Source organism: Triticum aestivum, chromosome 6D (genome assembly GCF_018294505.1).
Source record: "Triticum aestivum cultivar Chinese Spring chromosome 6D, IWGSC CS RefSeq v2.1, whole genome shotgun sequence".
Classification (NCBI taxonomy): Eukaryota; Viridiplantae; Streptophyta; class Magnoliopsida; order Poales; family Poaceae; genus Triticum; species Triticum aestivum.
In genome coordinates this window covers 177,637,154-177,653,276 of record NC_057811.1, presented here as the reverse complement: position 1 = coordinate 177,653,276, position 16,123 = coordinate 177,637,154, and the positions used below count along the sequence as shown (strand labels likewise).

General features: G+C 42.7%; 2 protein-coding genes across 9 annotated transcripts; one reads left to right on the top strand and one right to left on the bottom strand.

The window, feature by feature from the left end:
- Positions 1-5,244: 5,244 nt before the first annotated feature.
- Positions 5,245-8,191, bottom strand: LOC123144368 (uncharacterized). Of its 2 annotated transcripts, XR_006471391.1 has the most exons (3): positions 7,703-8,170; positions 6,939-7,078; positions 5,245-5,735 (listed from the first exon to the last, which is right to left on the bottom strand). XR_006471391.1 is itself a non-coding variant. In XM_044563483.1 (2 exons), the coding sequence occupies exons 1-2, from the start codon at positions 8,174-8,176 to the stop codon at positions 7,046-7,048; spliced, it is 507 nt and encodes a 168-aa protein (XP_044419418.1). In that variant the 5' UTR covers positions 8,177-8,191; the 3' UTR covers positions 6,936-7,045. The 2 variants fall into 2 exon arrangements, 1 of the variants encoding a protein (XP_044419418.1); XM_044563483.1 differs by lacking the exon at positions 5,245-5,735 and having other exon boundaries at positions 6,936-7,078; positions 7,703-8,191.
- A 2,739-nt stretch (positions 8,192-10,930) lies between these two features.
- LOC123144367 (stress response protein NST1) lies at positions 10,931-15,650 on the top strand. Of its 7 annotated transcripts, none has more exons than XM_044563479.1 (11): positions 10,931-11,347; positions 12,443-12,476; positions 12,573-12,650; positions 12,737-12,838; positions 12,926-13,177; positions 13,266-13,475; positions 13,562-13,654; positions 13,737-13,838; positions 14,004-14,468; positions 14,549-14,716; positions 15,367-15,650. In XM_044563479.1, the coding sequence occupies exons 5-11, from the start codon at positions 13,052-13,054 to the stop codon at positions 15,379-15,381; spliced, it is 1,179 nt and encodes a 392-aa protein (XP_044419414.1). In that variant the 5' UTR covers positions 10,931-11,347; positions 12,443-12,476; positions 12,573-12,650; positions 12,737-12,838; positions 12,926-13,051; the 3' UTR covers positions 15,382-15,650. The 7 variants fall into 7 exon arrangements, with proteins under 7 accessions (XP_044419414.1, XP_044419412.1, XP_044419415.1 ...); XM_044563477.1 differs by having other exon boundaries at positions 11,426-12,476; XM_044563480.1 differs by having other exon boundaries at positions 10,931-11,677.
- The last annotated feature ends 473 nt before the right edge of the window (positions 15,651-16,123 follow it).

The window sequence follows — 16,123 nt, the reverse complement described above, 5'->3', positions numbered from 1 at the left end:
GCCGCCCACCGGAGCCACCGCCGCCGCCGGAGACCGCTGCCCGCCGCCGCCGTCTCGCCCGCCAAGGTAGCCGCCGCCGCCGGTTTTCTTGGGAAAACCGATCAGTTTTTTTAGAAAACCCTAGATCCGTATTTTTAGATCCGGTTCGTTTTTTCGGTTTAGTTATTTTGCGGACGTTCATTCGTACGTTCGTTTTAACGAATGGTTTTCACCGTTTAGCCGCAGACAGCGAACGTTCGTTCGTTAGCCTGTTCGTCAGTTTTTCTTTTTCTCGGATATTTTTCGCGATTATTTTCGATCGCGATTTCTGATCCGATTTTTGTTTTATTTTAACTTTTTGCTCGTTTATCAGAATCAGGCGATTCAAGCGCCTAGAGTTTTGTCTCAAAACCCTATTTCTGTTTAACCAACTCAAACAAGTTTTTGCTACTGTAAAAGTTGACTTAAGTCCAGATTAGTAAACGGATTTTTGTTTCTTTCGCAGTTTGAGTTTCGTTGCTTCATTTGATTTGATTCTTTTTGCAAACCGGAGTTCTTAAGTTGAACTTTATGGTTAGATCTCTTATTTGAGTTTTACCCGTGCATCTTTGCTTGATTGCTTATGTATGTCATTGTTTGTTTGCGATAGAGTACCCGGAGTGCGAAGCGTGCTACTACGAGTCTCTAGGTTTCATGGATCATCAGCAATGCAAGTAACACTTTGATCATACCTCTTTACTACCCAGTTTTATTGCATTTGATCAAACCTTTGGGAGTTACTTCTACGTTGCTTATTGCTATGCTATGCTCGTAGACGTGGATTGGGTTTGAGTGAATTTCCATGACAGATGTGAGATTGTTAATTTAATGGTTCAACTTAAGGTGGCTACTTAAATAAAACATCTGGGTGGATTGAGGCACCTGGAGAACCCAGTGTTGCCTGTATTTTTGGAAATCCCGAGGTTCCCTGTGATTATCCTATGGACCGCCACCCAGGCTCAAAGGGATCATAAGATTATTCATGCTAGAAACTTCCGTGTGCAGCCACAAGCTATTATGGGCTCTAGCATAGTTGAGTATGTTGCATGACCTCTTTCAGTGGTGGGCTAGCAGATGTAGGGGAAAGTAGGTGTAACTGTCCACCCGGAGTAAAGAGTTATTGTTTCAGAAAGACCGTGTCTCGGTCATCCGTTTCTCAAACACCATGTTGTGCGAGAAATCAAACGAAGGAGATCGAGTCTTGTGGGGAAAAGTACGCAAACCTCTGCAGAGTGTACAAACTAATCATGGTTAGCCGTGTCCCCGGTTATGGACATCTTGAGTATCTAGTTCTTGGATTATCATGTGGATCTCATCATGTTACTTAATTATAATTTGATTGGGTTTAATCACGTTCTTAATTGGGATTGAGTTGGAGGAACCTTCTCAATGTTTAACAACCACCATGATAGTTAAATAAAATTTATTCCTTTGTTGTAGGGAAAAAATGGCAAAACTATAACCATGGAGCTTACCACCAGCCAAATATGCATGTAGTGATAGCATTATTCTATTCATTACTCTCTATGTGTTACATTGCCAGCATATTCCATGTGCTGACCCGTTTTCGGGCTGCAACGTTCATGTTGCAGACTTTTCAGACGACGAGTAAGGTGCCATAGGTCGTGGTCTTATACTCAATGATGCCGTTGGAGTTGATGGACTCACTTTATCTTCCAAGTCTTCCGCTGTTATCGTCTTTAGATGGCCTTAAGCCATATTTATTGTAATAAGTTCTCTCTTGAGACTATTCGATGTAATAAGTGTGTGATTGCTACTTTGTTATAAATCCTTCAAGTACTGTGCGTGTCAGCATTACCGATCCAGGGATGACACTGATGCACAGAGATCGGACCGTTTGAGGTCTGGTCGCTACAAGATGGTATCAGAGCACACGCTGACTGTAGGACGTGACCACTAAGCTAAAAGCCCTAGATCACTACTCTCTTCTCATTTCTAACTCCTCTCCTTTCTTCCACTCTTTTAGGATGGTGGATGCAAGGAACAAGTTCGCGCAACCAGATGAAGATACGCCTTTTGGACGCCACTTTAAGGAAGTTACTAGATACCTGAACATCGGAATACCAAGCTTCACCGGGACCTACAACGCCACACTTCCAGAAGAGGAGCGTTGGATGATTCAAGTTCAAGTTCCAGGAAGAACGTTCATGCCAGTCACTGAGCCCATAGAGTTCTCCTTTGATGCACCAACCTGGAGTCTAGGAAAGAGCATGGCAGCCCACATCACCATGGGACGCATTGGAGAAGTTTAACACAAGGATCTCAAGTATACTATCTACCAGATTTGTGGGCGCCGAGATGAGCAATGGGAGATGATCAGCACCAGGAAAGATAGATCCATTGCAGCTTTCATTCAGGAGTTAAACCAGCACATTCGTCGCCAGGAGAACCAGATGTGCGCAGGCATGACCAATCTAAAGAAGGCAATGACCAGGATAACGGAGCTGGAGGAAGAACTCAAGTCTACACGCGATGGATATGAGGAGGAAATCGCAACATTATTGGAGAAGAATGATGACCTGATAAAGAAGATCGGAGTATTCATGGGAGACCCAGCGCCAGGAGGAGAAGACGACGATTCTACTTGCCCGGAGAACTACATCATCATCGACGACACCGACTCGGACCCCAGTGATGATGATTTGGATGATGAAGCTGGAGCAGATATCATGGAGTCTTCGACTGATCAAAATTTCTAGTAGACCACCATATCAGAGGTAGTATTTTCCCCCTGTATATAGTATAGTCCGAGCACTTTTGTAACGATAGTTAGATCGATTGTATTGCCTTGTTTGAAATTGATTGGAGTGATATGATTGTGTTTGTCTCATGTGCATATGGGTAGTGTTTTCCCTCTAGATCTCATTCTAGTCTATTTTCTCATCTTTTCTAAACCCCTCATATGCCTCCGAGACGCGACACCGGATTTGTTTTTCCACCGCAGATCACTCAGTTGATTCAGCAGCAGAATGCCCTGATGCAAGTGTTAGTTCAGAACCAAGGCAACAACAACAACAACAACAACAACAACCCACCACCACCACCTGTTGATCACTTAGCCCGTTTCTTAAGGCTGAATCCGCCGGTGCTTTCCAGCAGCACCGAGCCGATTGTTGCAGTTGATTGGCTCCGCAAGGTTGGAAGGGAGCTGACCACTGCAGGATGCATAGATGCGGAGAGAGTGCATTTTGCCGCACATCAGCTTGATGGACCCGCAGCATCATGGTGGGAGAAATACACAACCACTCACCCCATCGACATTGTCACATGGGACCAGTTTCAGCAGGCTTTTCGTACTGCCCATGTTTCAGCAGGAGCTATGGCCATGAAGAAGCGTGAGTTTCGCAACTTGCGCCAAGAAGGATGTACCGTTGGTCAGTACGTGGAAGATTTTAGTAAGTTAGCACGTTATGCCCCAGATGACGTTGGTACGGATGCAGCTAAGCAGGAGAAGTTTCTGGAAGGACTGAATGATGAGCTGAGCATGTAGTTGATGGTGGCAACCTTGAACAACTACCAGGAGTTGGTAGATAGAGCTCTCATGATTGAAGGGAAGCAGCAGCAGATTGAGAGCCGCAAGAGGAAGTATGGACAAGGAAAGTACAGTACACACTACAAGGATTCCGGTCTATTGCAACAAAATTTATTGCTACAGCTATCTTTCGTTGCAATAAAATGCTATATTACCACAAAATTGCAGTTCCTGGTAATAGGATCTACATATTGCCACAGTTTCGTTTCATCGCGCTAGGTACTCATTTTGTTGCAATAGAAGCCATGTATTGCCACAAGCTGCATCAACGTTGCAATATGGCAGTGATATTGCGACAGTTGCGCCCCGTTGCGTGAATTGGTCATTTTGTTGCAATAAATACTAGGTATTGCAACAAAGTAAATCTTTGTGGCAATATTTAGACATATATTGCAACAATTCTGACATGTGGCGCTAGCCATAGATATTGTCGCAAAATACATGGCTTCTTATTGCAACAAAACATGTATTGGTTGTAATAGGGTGGTTTTTTGCCTCACCTTCTTTGTGTTGCAATAACTATTACATATTGCGACAACTTGTGCATCCATGGTAATACGTACAACATATTGCAACAATCCTCTAGTGTTGCGAAAAAAGGAGCAGGATATTGCAACGATATTCTCTACAGTGCCCCTGATTTCATTTATTTATTATACTATTTCTCGGGATCTGACTAAAGGGGCGTAGTAGTTCATAGAGGTATTAACATATTTGGTACCACAAATTGCACATAAGTTGTATTTTAGTCACATATCTTGCAAAGTGGACATCGGTGGTACCACAACTTGGAGGAACGCTCGCTTACGCGCGTGTGAAGTGTTGCACACTCGCGGACGCCCTTCACTTTAGGGTTTCTTGCACTGCCAGGGTCTCCTCCACTCGCCCTACTGACCTCCTCCGGTAGCAAGGTCGTCGTCGGCACCGGAAAGACGGCAAGCTCACTGCCTTCTCACCAAGGTGAGTCGTGAGCACTGGCCGCAAATCCTCACATTCTCTTCATTCCTAATTTTTTTGTATCTTGCTTGATGTGATTGTATGTATTTATGTGATGTTAATAAAAATGTATAGCATCTAAGATTCTCTCACCCAAGGTACAACACGCTTTTCTACATAGTTTAGTTGTCTGATTTGTTATGAGTTACTTCCTGCACAATGTCGTATTGTTAGACAGGCTGGGTCGCGCTATTCGTCACTCAGGGTGAAGAATATTCTTCACCCCACCGATCCGGCGCACCATCCAGAGCCAGCCCGTGTGTGGGATTCCGGCGACATGATTTTGGATAACCACCACCTTAAGAAAAGCTGCGACAAAGCTAAGAAAACTTCCTTCGCCCATTCTGACCAGCCAGCCACCAAAGAAAAAAAAGCTGCGAGCCTAAAGTAAGAAACCGTTGTGTGCGCCCATTCCAGCCAGCCCACATTTTCCTCTCTTTTTTTTTGCTAGAAGCCAGCCCACATTTTTCAACCTCGAAAGCAAAACTACTCTTGTAAATTTCTTATTACACTATGTAACATAGATATAGGGCTGACGTCTGACGTAAGTAACATATTTAAGGCATCATAAATTGCAGCAATCTGTACAAGACATCAACCTTGTGAGACTGCAACGTAAGACTTGCCGCAACGTAAGAACTATCAGAATGACCAGATGAGACCAAAATTATGCCACATAAATAAACATGTTTTTGACAGAAATAATTAACGAGAGAAAATGTAATTTCAACATAAGAAAGATCAAAGGCTACAAGTTAGTATACTCCTAAAAACTGTATGCTTGCCTGCCAAAATCAGTACAATCTAGGCTTTTTCTGTACCAATATACACACCGCCTTTCACAAGACTAAACAATATCTGGATCATGTCAGCTTTTCACTCAGTGTACACCCGCGTTACCCAAAGGGGACTACAGAAGTATGTCTAACAAAACGCGAGGAAGTATCAAGTCAAATACATTGGGAAAAAACAGGATGCTACGCCACTGAACTATACACATATCAGCCAGGATTCAGCCTGCATTTCGCCTAATGAGATCAGCTTGTGTATCGCCTCATGTATAGTGCAGAAGAGATTAGTTTCTTACGAATTTCTATATTTGTCAGGCACAGTTGCGAACAAAGCCATACATTTCTCATTTCAGTGGTGAGTAATTTTCTTTTTGTACCTACAATGGCAGAAATTATTCCGTAAGTATCCCAAGTATATATAACAAAATGAGTACACGAGGAGAGAAGTGTATAATCAAAGGGAGCACATAACAAATGAGAATCATCTTCTTCATGCTGTTTTCCACATATGGAGTTCATGAGCAGGAATACAAAACGGGCTAATTTTCACTGAACTTGTGTAGAATCACGTATTTTGAAATGGCAATAAGACATGGGTCACTACTTGAAACTGTAACCAATATTCTTCAGACACCATACTGAGTTCTTCAGCAACCATACGGAGTTCAAACAGACAGAATATTAACTATCTATTTCAGGGATTGCCTATTTTCTTCAGCAAACCATACAGAGTTGAAACAGTCAGAATATTACCTATCTAGTTCAGGGATTGTCTATTTTCTATCTAGTTCAATCATGCGATTTCCTTGACTGTACTGCCGACTCTTGGTAACATAAATATAACAGTAGTGATCCGTGATGAAAAACAGACAATGTCGATGATTAACCAATTAATAAACCCCTTCACAGTTCAAAGACCACGTTCCCTTAGGAACAAATAGAGAATAGGAAATTTATTACTCCCTCTGTAAACAAATATCAGAGCGTTTAGATCACTACTTTAGTTATCTAAATGCACTTATATTTCTTTACGGAGGGAGTAAAAACCAATTCCGCAGTACTAATACGTGATGGAGAACAGCTATTGTCAATGTGTCAACAATTAAATCAATTCACATGTGTTTTCACCCAGAGAATCCAAGACAGGAGCAACTAGTCAAGCAGCATGCACCAAGGGAGTAGTTAGATTAGGATTGAGAAATATTAGTTACTTATCCGGGAAGCTGACCACCTTTTGATGGCTTTTCCGTTCAAATAAAGATGGCTCTTGCTAGCCACTGTGTTTTCACCCTCACGCTATATCTCAAATCTTATCATTTTCAGTGGACGTCAACTAGCAAAAGCGATCTTTCACAGGATTATTACATACAAGTAAATTTTGATATCCTAAGCAGAGAAATACACAGGTAGGCGGTCACTTATCACAGGACAAATAAACCAAGAAAAAAGAGAGGTTCTCCTCCAGACCTCCACATCCGCCTCATCTACCTCAAGCGCAACGAGGCCTAAAATGAAACCATCTCGCCCCATACCTCCCACCTCTCACGATTACACCCTATGTAATAGAGGTCGTGGCATACCTGCATTTCCGAATTGCTCAACACAGTTGTTAATTTCCACAATAGATAGTGGAGGCTTGTCGGCATTGATTGTCGATGTCTTAGCATGACCTAAATCTCATTGAGCATCACTCTTTCTGATTTAGAAATTCAAGGAACATCTGAACAAAACAAACAAAATTGACCATTAAAAACATACAGAAGAAATACCAGATTGCATATACTGGAAGCATATGTTACAGATCACTTCCAAGACATAAACAGACCCTTCAGTGAGTAGTAGTTGTTTCACTTGAGCACCTTGAGTAAAGCTCAAGACATCTTAAAAAGCAATTGTTCCCGAGTATTTAATTACCGATCATGACAACAATTTCTCGAATCAATTTCCACGCAATGTTCCCTTCGTCAATGCATGAATCATATGTACATATGTAAAAGTTACTTGATGTCCAGTAATAGCAGATCAATCTTTCAACTACCAAATTACTAATTAAGTACCTGCTTCTTACATTTCTATCCTGCTAATTCTCACTGAAGAGCAGGACATATGACACAAGATTTTAGTAGGATATAACAAACCATCTCAGCGAGATATACTGTATAACAGCAAGCAAGGGAAAATTAGTCAACTACTTCAAGATTTCAGCAGTAAATAGGTAAGCAATCAGCAGCATTTTTTCGATAAAAGGGTATGGCTCTTCACAAACACAACAAAATCTAAATTTGCTGCACTTTGCTGCACTTGCAATGAAAAATACAGAGGGAAACAGGGGGAATAATGATACTTTTGTTGTTGTGGAGGTAATAGGTCGCACGGGAGGCAGGCGAGCCAGTCGGGGGCAGGCGAGCAGGATGGCGGAAGAGCCGGAGCAGAGCCGGTTGGCGCCGGAGTTGAGATGTCGGGCGGTCCAGCCACGCGCCCACGGGCAGGATCGACCAGCCGAGATCCACGGAGGAGAAGGCCGACGGGCGGAGCGGAAGGCGCCGAGCGGCGGGTGGCGGAGCAAGGTTAGAGGGAGAGGGGAGCGGCAGTGAGGCGCCGGCGTGGGCTGCTTCGTCGCGCCGCCATGATGTGGCTGCTGTGGTCGCACGGCGGCGGAACAGGGGATCGAGGAAGTTGTTTCTTTTTGGCAAGGAAAGAGGAAAAGAGGCACCAGATCGTGGGAAAGAAGGAGCGGAGGAAACAGAAAGAAAATGATCGAAGGAAAGGGGGAGGAGATCTCGCGCGGCGCAACCCACCAGACGCGCGTCTGATCCATCGCGCGAGCCCCTGATCCATCGCGCGGACGCGGACGCGCTCCACCAGATAGCGTGTTTTTTTTTTCTTTTCTTTTTTTTGAGGGGAAGCATGTTTTTTTTTCGATAGTCCGATAGCGTATATTACTGAAATATGTCCACGCAAAAAAAATATTACTGAAATACGTGATCGACGTGGCCCTTTTTTTCTGTTTGAAAGAAGATAGTAATTCTATTGACCAAACTTTGATTATTTGCAACTTTTAAACCACAAATTAAAATGACCTCATTATTTCTGCATTTTTTAAAATTTAACTGATATTTATATAGTAAGTTGGTTGCATATTTTTACCTACTTAAGTAGTGTAGGTAGCATATGTCGGCACGACGACCGCGGCCCGAGGTCAAGTACAACCCGGGGTCCGGCACCAGCTATTTTCCCCTGATCGTCCACGTGTCCCGCAGAGTCGCCTGGATGTCCGATTCCTCCCATCGACACCTCCTCGCCGAGGCTCAGGGGAACTCGTCTCACAAGACTCCGAGCGCGGCTCCGTCGAAAGCTTCCAAGACCATGCGCTTCGTTCCCGAGCTCTCCGTCCATCCACCCCGGAGCCGATGCCGCCCAACAATCGACACGTATCAACGTCCTGTGCCACCCATCACTTTTGGTAATGAGTCGGCGCGTTGGGCTATCACTTTTGTCCGCGGCGACCTAAACGGACGGTAGCAGATGAAATGGGTCGCCGTGTTGGAGTTGCTCTTAGCAACACATATTCTCATATTTCTCTGAAATATTTTTTCCTAATTTATTTCATTATTGTAAACATGTCTTCTAAAAAGTGTTACTTTTCCACCACCTAATTTAGGTTGAACGTAGTTTGCGCCAATATTTTGTGTTCCCATGAAAAAATAGTCTATTTTTTCCTTCCTGCTAAACACCCTTCCTAACTGACCCGGCCGGAGTCAACATGGGTTTTAGATTTATACATACACAATTCTAAAGTTTGAAACTTGCATACTGCAGATGATATTCCAACAAGGACCAACAGCAAAGACAATCACACGGTTGGACTTATACACAGCATTAAAACAAGTTCTTCATTGTTACCGGTTACTACTAGCTTGCAGCTACCACTTATCATGTTGTTTGTCGTGTGGCATCGTGAAAGATTTTAAGAGATTTGTTGATGCCGTCGGTGTGTGCACGAGGGATGATTTTTTGCGACGGACCAAGACTTGAAGATTTTTTATATCTGAAAATGAATATATAAAGATTTTACAAATGTGTGATATACCAATAAGTAAATCATAAAAAATTTATTTGGTTGATAATTGACATAGTTGAATCTCTATTATTTTCATTAAAACAAAAGCAACGTGATTGTGTTGGACCTACTTTGGCGTGAAGGACCCTCCCGAGTCGCCCTCGCAGGCGACGGGAGAGATCGCTAGCCGACTCCCAGCACCCCGCCTCCCGCTCCTCCCCTCCCCAACCGCCGCTAGAGGGCATGACTAGGTGAAGCCCGGCCAGCGGCGGCAGGGCTCGTTCGCCCCCTTGCGTGTGGATCCTATGTAGGACGGATCCGACAGGCAAAGGCGTCGCGATGCAGGGGTGTTTATTTTACATAGTTGAATCTCTATGCTTATCGTTTGAACAAAAGCGGCATAATTATGTTGGACCTACTCTGGCATGGACAAACCCTCAACGGATTGTCCTATAAAATGAAAGATGTTGAGATCACCCCATCTGAAGATCGGAATGTGAGATCAAGACTGACATAGATCGACAGTCTCATCAACCCATCCCATCAGTACTTATGTTTCGAGATAAGAGTATAACCTAATAGTTTTAAAATGAGGGTCGCATGAGGTTTATGTGAGATGTAGTTCAGAATTGGCCAAATTTTTGCTACTTTGACCAACAGTTGACCAAGGCAAAAAAAACTGACATATCCCAACCTAAGTGTAGATCCATGATGAAACAACACCTTCCTAATTGGCTGCGGGTGGTTGGCTGACCGGGTTTGCGCGGAGGGGTTGAAGCACCGCGGTACATCACCTACCCAGTCCGTGCACTGGTTGACGGTGAAGGCGTCCGTGGACGTCGCGTTCCTCTCATTCCTTCCGTCTTACTCCGAATGAAAACTTGATCTTCGGATCGGACGATGCGACATTCGTGGTCGTGCCCTTCCTGGAGGCATCGTCTTGGAGTCCTCAGTCCGTCGTGTATCTTGCCTTGGATGTGTGGCGTCCGTTTGTATCGGTTGCTTCGATGCATGTGATGGTTGTTTAACAATATAAATAGGAAACTCTTTTTTTTCGTTAATTGGCTTCCTCAAATGGCGACGACTATGCAAATATCGACAACGAGAACACACAATTCTCGGATTTGGTGGTTTTTTCACCACGATATAACTTTTTACAAATAAATTTTAGTATTCCCTCCATCTCGAAATATATTTACAATCTAAAAAATTCCCTTGAATTTTTTTAAACAAAAAATGTTACTTTCCCACCACCTAATTTAGGTGTAGTGTCGTTTGCGTCAATAATTTTTAACCTCCCGCTAAAAAGTCCCAAATTAGCGTCTTTTTTTCCATCAAAAAATTGGCTTCCCGCTAAATACCTTCCTAACAACCCACGATTATATATAATTCTAAACCAAACAACGACGTCTTCACGGGCGATTGGATCTGAGCTTCACGGGCGATTGGATCTGAGCTCTCTCGTCTCTGTTCATCTGTGCTGCCGGCGTCATGACGGCGTCAACAGAGCCAACCACAACAGCTACACGGCGTCCGGGATCAAACCCCCCCTCCCCCATGAGCTCCTCCTTGATGCGCGGCTCTCTCGATCCCGATCCATTCAGAGGGGCTGCCCCTTCTCTCCTCCGCTCGCCGCTTGGCCGTAGAGAAGAAGTCCGGGCAGGGGACATGGCCGCCGCCGGTGGCATTTTCCCATCGCGCCTCGATTTGGCCGCCTCGGCGGAGGCGCTCGCGGCCTGGAGGGTCGGCGCAGCGCCTCACCTTGGCCTGGAGGCTCGCTGCCATGGAGCTCGCCTCGGCCTAGACCTGGGGCTCGACGGGGCCTCCCGGCCCGGTTCATGGCCGCAGCCGCCCCGGCTGTGCACGCCGGCGTTGTGACGTGGTGGCCAGGGGCTGGTTGCTGCCTCGCCCGACCCCAGCGTGCCCGAGGTGCCTGCAGGCCTCGTGACAACCCCCCCCCCCTCCAAAACTATATTTTGTTGCTAATTACTAAGCGTTTTGGTGCAGCCCATCCGTGGATCATCCCTTGCCAATTTAATTATTATCTACATTGGTTTTTGAGCATTAGATCCATTAACTGAAAAGTATGGACGTACTCTGTATGTACAAATCCACTTTACATTTGTTTTCCCCCTGGGTTCAGTCTTTAATCTCTTGTAATCCCCTGGATTCAGTCTGAATCTTTACATTAGACTCAGAATCCTACCATCTCCGTCGCTGTCACTCTGCATACAACATTAATTCTTATATCTGAATCAGGTTGGTTAGCTTTCGATGTAATATTATCCATCTTGTCTAAAATAAATCCACATTCTTACACTCTGGTTTCTTCTTATACATCCTACAATCACTTTCTTCTTATAAATATTTTTTAGCAATTAGCGTAGATTGACATGAGTTTCTTTCAACACATTTTAAGACATAATGTCATATATTAGATGGTATATGTGCGTCAACAGAGCAGAGGATTCAGGTTTAGTCATCCTCTGCATTGCATTTGATTCAGATTACTATAAGATGATTTTTAATAGATATTTGGTCTTACACAAGTCACATCGGAAATGTTTTTTTCCTATAGATTCAGAGTAGTATTTTCACGAACCTATCACTAATGCATTGCCTTTCATTTTCATTCACATATGCTTAATACTTCTGAATAACGTACGTCAAGAGAACCTAGGGTTCAGGTTTAGTGCATCCTCTGCATGTTATTCAGACCACTATAATATGAGTTTTTAATAGATATTTTGTTTTTATTGCTTTCTTATATCGTGTTGCGCCTTATCTAGTTGGAATAATCAACATAGATTTATACTTTTTGCCGTCTCATTTAGCTCGAGATCGACTCGACATCGTTACAAGCTGAGCATGAGTAATGTTCTACAGCTTGACCTTGAGCTTCATTCAGTTTGAGTTGCCTCGAATTTTAATATGAATTAAACTGATTTGATTTTATGCCTGCTTAATGTATTGCGTTTCTTCTTAAATTGACTCAAAATTTTATGTCTGGTTTACCTACACAAGGGCACAATGATGAATTTTACGGAGGATGCTCCTGGTACACAACATCCTTACTTCATAATCACCTATCTGAATGGTGCAGAACATCAATGCTTTGTTAATGCTAAGTCCCATGGTTGTTTTTTGTGTGCAGTAAAGAAAGGCTCTGTTCTCTTAACAAAGATGGAAAGTATAACGGCATACAAAAACCAACGTGGACAACCCAGATCTGGTAAATTGTTTAGCATTTGCTATAATGCATAAAATCTTGGTGTGGGTTAAATAGCTAAACCTTCAAGACTACTAAATCTTTTACAGGAACTCCAGAACAATTTGACACTCCAGTGTCTGCTAATGACATGTGTTCCCTTGCTGAATGGCCATCCCATGCTCGCCGCAACCGTGCGCTACTACAGGATGGTACTTGCTTTCATTTACATTTGTGTCATCATTTCTTACAATCTAATACCGAGTAATACAATTTTTTTTGTATGATTTGGGCTGTAGAAGCTGGTGGACAGAAGAAGAAAGTCCGAGGTGTTCTAAAAGGTTTTACATCTAAGAAGCGTTTTTGCCAATGGATCTGCAAAGCTAAATATTACATTCTCTGAAAAATTGGGTGGTACAGTAGGAATGAACTATCGTTCGTTCAAGGACGGCGTGGTAATCATAATGAAAAGAAAGTTACCACTCATAGGAGTGAGGACGTGGTCGGACACTCACCCTACCATCCATCGACTCATTGTTGCAGATATGATAGTGCGTACAACCTTTTCCACATGTGTTATCTTATTTTACCATCGATAATGCACTGCTTATGTATATTTATTTGTTGTATGCTTTACAGGACAGATGGGACCTAGAAGATACACCAGAAACAGAAGAAAAGATTCTCAAAATTGCGAAAGAGCGATATAGAGGCTGGGGATCAACTCTAAGCTCCACTTACAAGGCATACAAAACAGATGCAGCTAGATTGGCTAATCTGCCGGAAGATTTACAACCAGAAGAGTGGGAATGGATGATTGAGTACTTTGGCACTGATTCAAAATTTCAGGTTATCTCTATGATCACTGTTTGTCTACTATGTGTAAAGATTAAATGGCTAGTCTCATGTTATATTTGGTTTAAATGAATTGATAGGATCGCAGCCAAAAGAACGTCGATAACCGTAAGAAACAGAAGACAAAACACAGAATCAGATCAAAATCTTACTCGCAAGTTAGTTTTGAGAAGGTATGAGTCCAACTAAATATGTATGCCTCATTGCTAAATATGGTGTCATGTTTCAAGCATCTCATTGTTATATTACTTGCAGAGAAACTTAGAAACTGGGGAAGAGCTAGATTGTATTGCTCTGTGGGAACTCACCCACACGAACGATGGAACATGGTCTAACACAGATTCCCAGAAAGTTTACGTGAGTACATTGACTTTTGGTTATTCTATAGTTAGTCAATGATGTGCATCCGGCATGTTTCATCATCAGATGGGATTATTCATGCGTTGGACCGTGTTATTCTTGTTTCATCTTCGATAGTGTCAATATTGATGCCGCACCTATAATTGTTCCTTTCATTTTTAGGACAAAGCACTTGAAGAGGTTAAAAATAAAGAAACTGAAACTGAAGGTCCACTTTCAAGTGAGCAGAAAAACAATATTTTTCAGACCGCATACAAAGACACTCTAGAATGCAAGTCATCGCAGCCTTGTGGGTACGGATACATGGAGAAAACTTCAACTGGTTCTGAAAGGTTTCATATCCAGATTGAAGAGCAAGCTCGTGCTACAGCAGCCACCCAGGAGCGAAACTCTCAGCTCAGCCAGCAGGTCAACGAATTACAAGATCAACTACAAGCTGAACGTGCAAACACACAAGAGAGGATTAACTTGGAGCGTGCTGAGAGAGAACAACTTGAGGAGAGGTTAAAAGAAGAGCGTGCTGAAAGGGAAAGATTGTTGCAAGAGGAGCGAACATCAAGACTGGAATTTGAAAAAAACATGATGGCAAAGTTTGTAGAATTGAGCCAACAGATGGGAACCCAACAGGTGATTACAGTCATACACTTTTGACCTTGTAAGATTTATGTTGCTTACTTGCGTTGCTAAAAGCGCACTTCTATTTATAGGTGCCTACGAAGAGGGTTGACAACAAAGAAAATAGTAATCCAAACTTGCAAAATATTCTGTTACAGAGATCTAGTCCTAATAAGACTTCAGGTTCAAGGCCAACTGCTATTTCTTCAAATGCGCTCATACAAGCTGCAACAAGGAATTCTCGAATGTTTAAAGCAATGGTAAGTCACAACCTTGCTTTCTCTTCATGTTCACCTGCATTTTATAGGTCATTAGCCTTCATAATTAGCTAGTTGCTTGTTCTCTTTTACCATGTGTTGTTGCTGCATCGAGTCACAACTTAAACAAAAAATGAATATGTGCTAGCTAGGGACATGAACTTTACGGAAACTATACATCGAGTCACAACTTAAATCAATAGCAGAAGCTTTTATTATTGAGGATTCCAAGTACCAGCTCAAATTATGGTTTTCTTATAAAGAAATTAATGTATGTCGTCGCTCGGCAAACTCTGTTGCTCACGAGCTTGCTAGTCTTGGTAGGATGTACAAACCTAACCACTATGTGGAATGGGAGGCCGATGTACCAGCCCTTATGGCTGCATGTGCTTTGGGTGATTCAGCCCAACATCCTTAAGTTATAAAGTGATGTTTTTTCTCAAAAGAGAAGCTTTTAGTAGATGTACTAGTGCTTATGCTTTACACATTTACACTTGTATAATTGTTCTGACCCCTCAGTTACATGCTTGCTGGCACAGTATTAGTCTAGTTAGTTTGGCGATAGTTCTCTTTAACAGTGGGGCTAGAATAATTGTATGGCGTATGTTATGTTCGACTCATTAACTAGAACCTTTTTTATTTCTTGATTGCAGGATCCAAAGAACTAGCTGGACTGGACTCTAGATCACGGATATTTTAGTCTTCGCAGTTAATTAGGATGGCGAAATTATATTTGAGTTTCATTTGATGGATATTTGCTATGAGAATTATGAATTTTATGAATTTACATATTATACGTATGGTTTTGAATATTGTAATTGAAAGCCTATATTTTTTTTAGGGTTGTAATAGGCTATTACCACAACCCACTTTTGGTTGCCACATGCTAGCACCACTACAAATATATTGTTGCGTCATATCTCAGTCGCTACGCCTACCTGTTTTGTTGCACTAGGATGTTGCAATGGAGCACTTTATATTGTCGCAATAGCTTGTCACCACAATTTTTTTTCACGATGCGATAACTGTTTCACCACCAAAGTAAGTTTTGTTGAAATAGAGTATCGCCACGGAAGGGTTAAATTGTCGCAATAGTTTCTTGCTACAAAGATTTTACTTGTTGTGATACCTATTTATCACCACCAAAACAAGTATGTTGCAATTTACTGTTACAACGACTGGAGTATTTGTTGCCATAAGTTAATGCCACAAGTGCAGTGGGTCGTGGCAACATGCCTAATGCGAGGAAAACAAGGATTGTTGCCATAGTTTATTACCACAAGTGTGGTGGGTCGTGGCAACATGCCTAATGCCACGAAAATAAGGATTGTGGCCATAGTTTATTGCCACAATTGACTATTGCCACAGAAGAGTATTGCGCCACGAAATGGCCGTCGTTGGCATAGGATG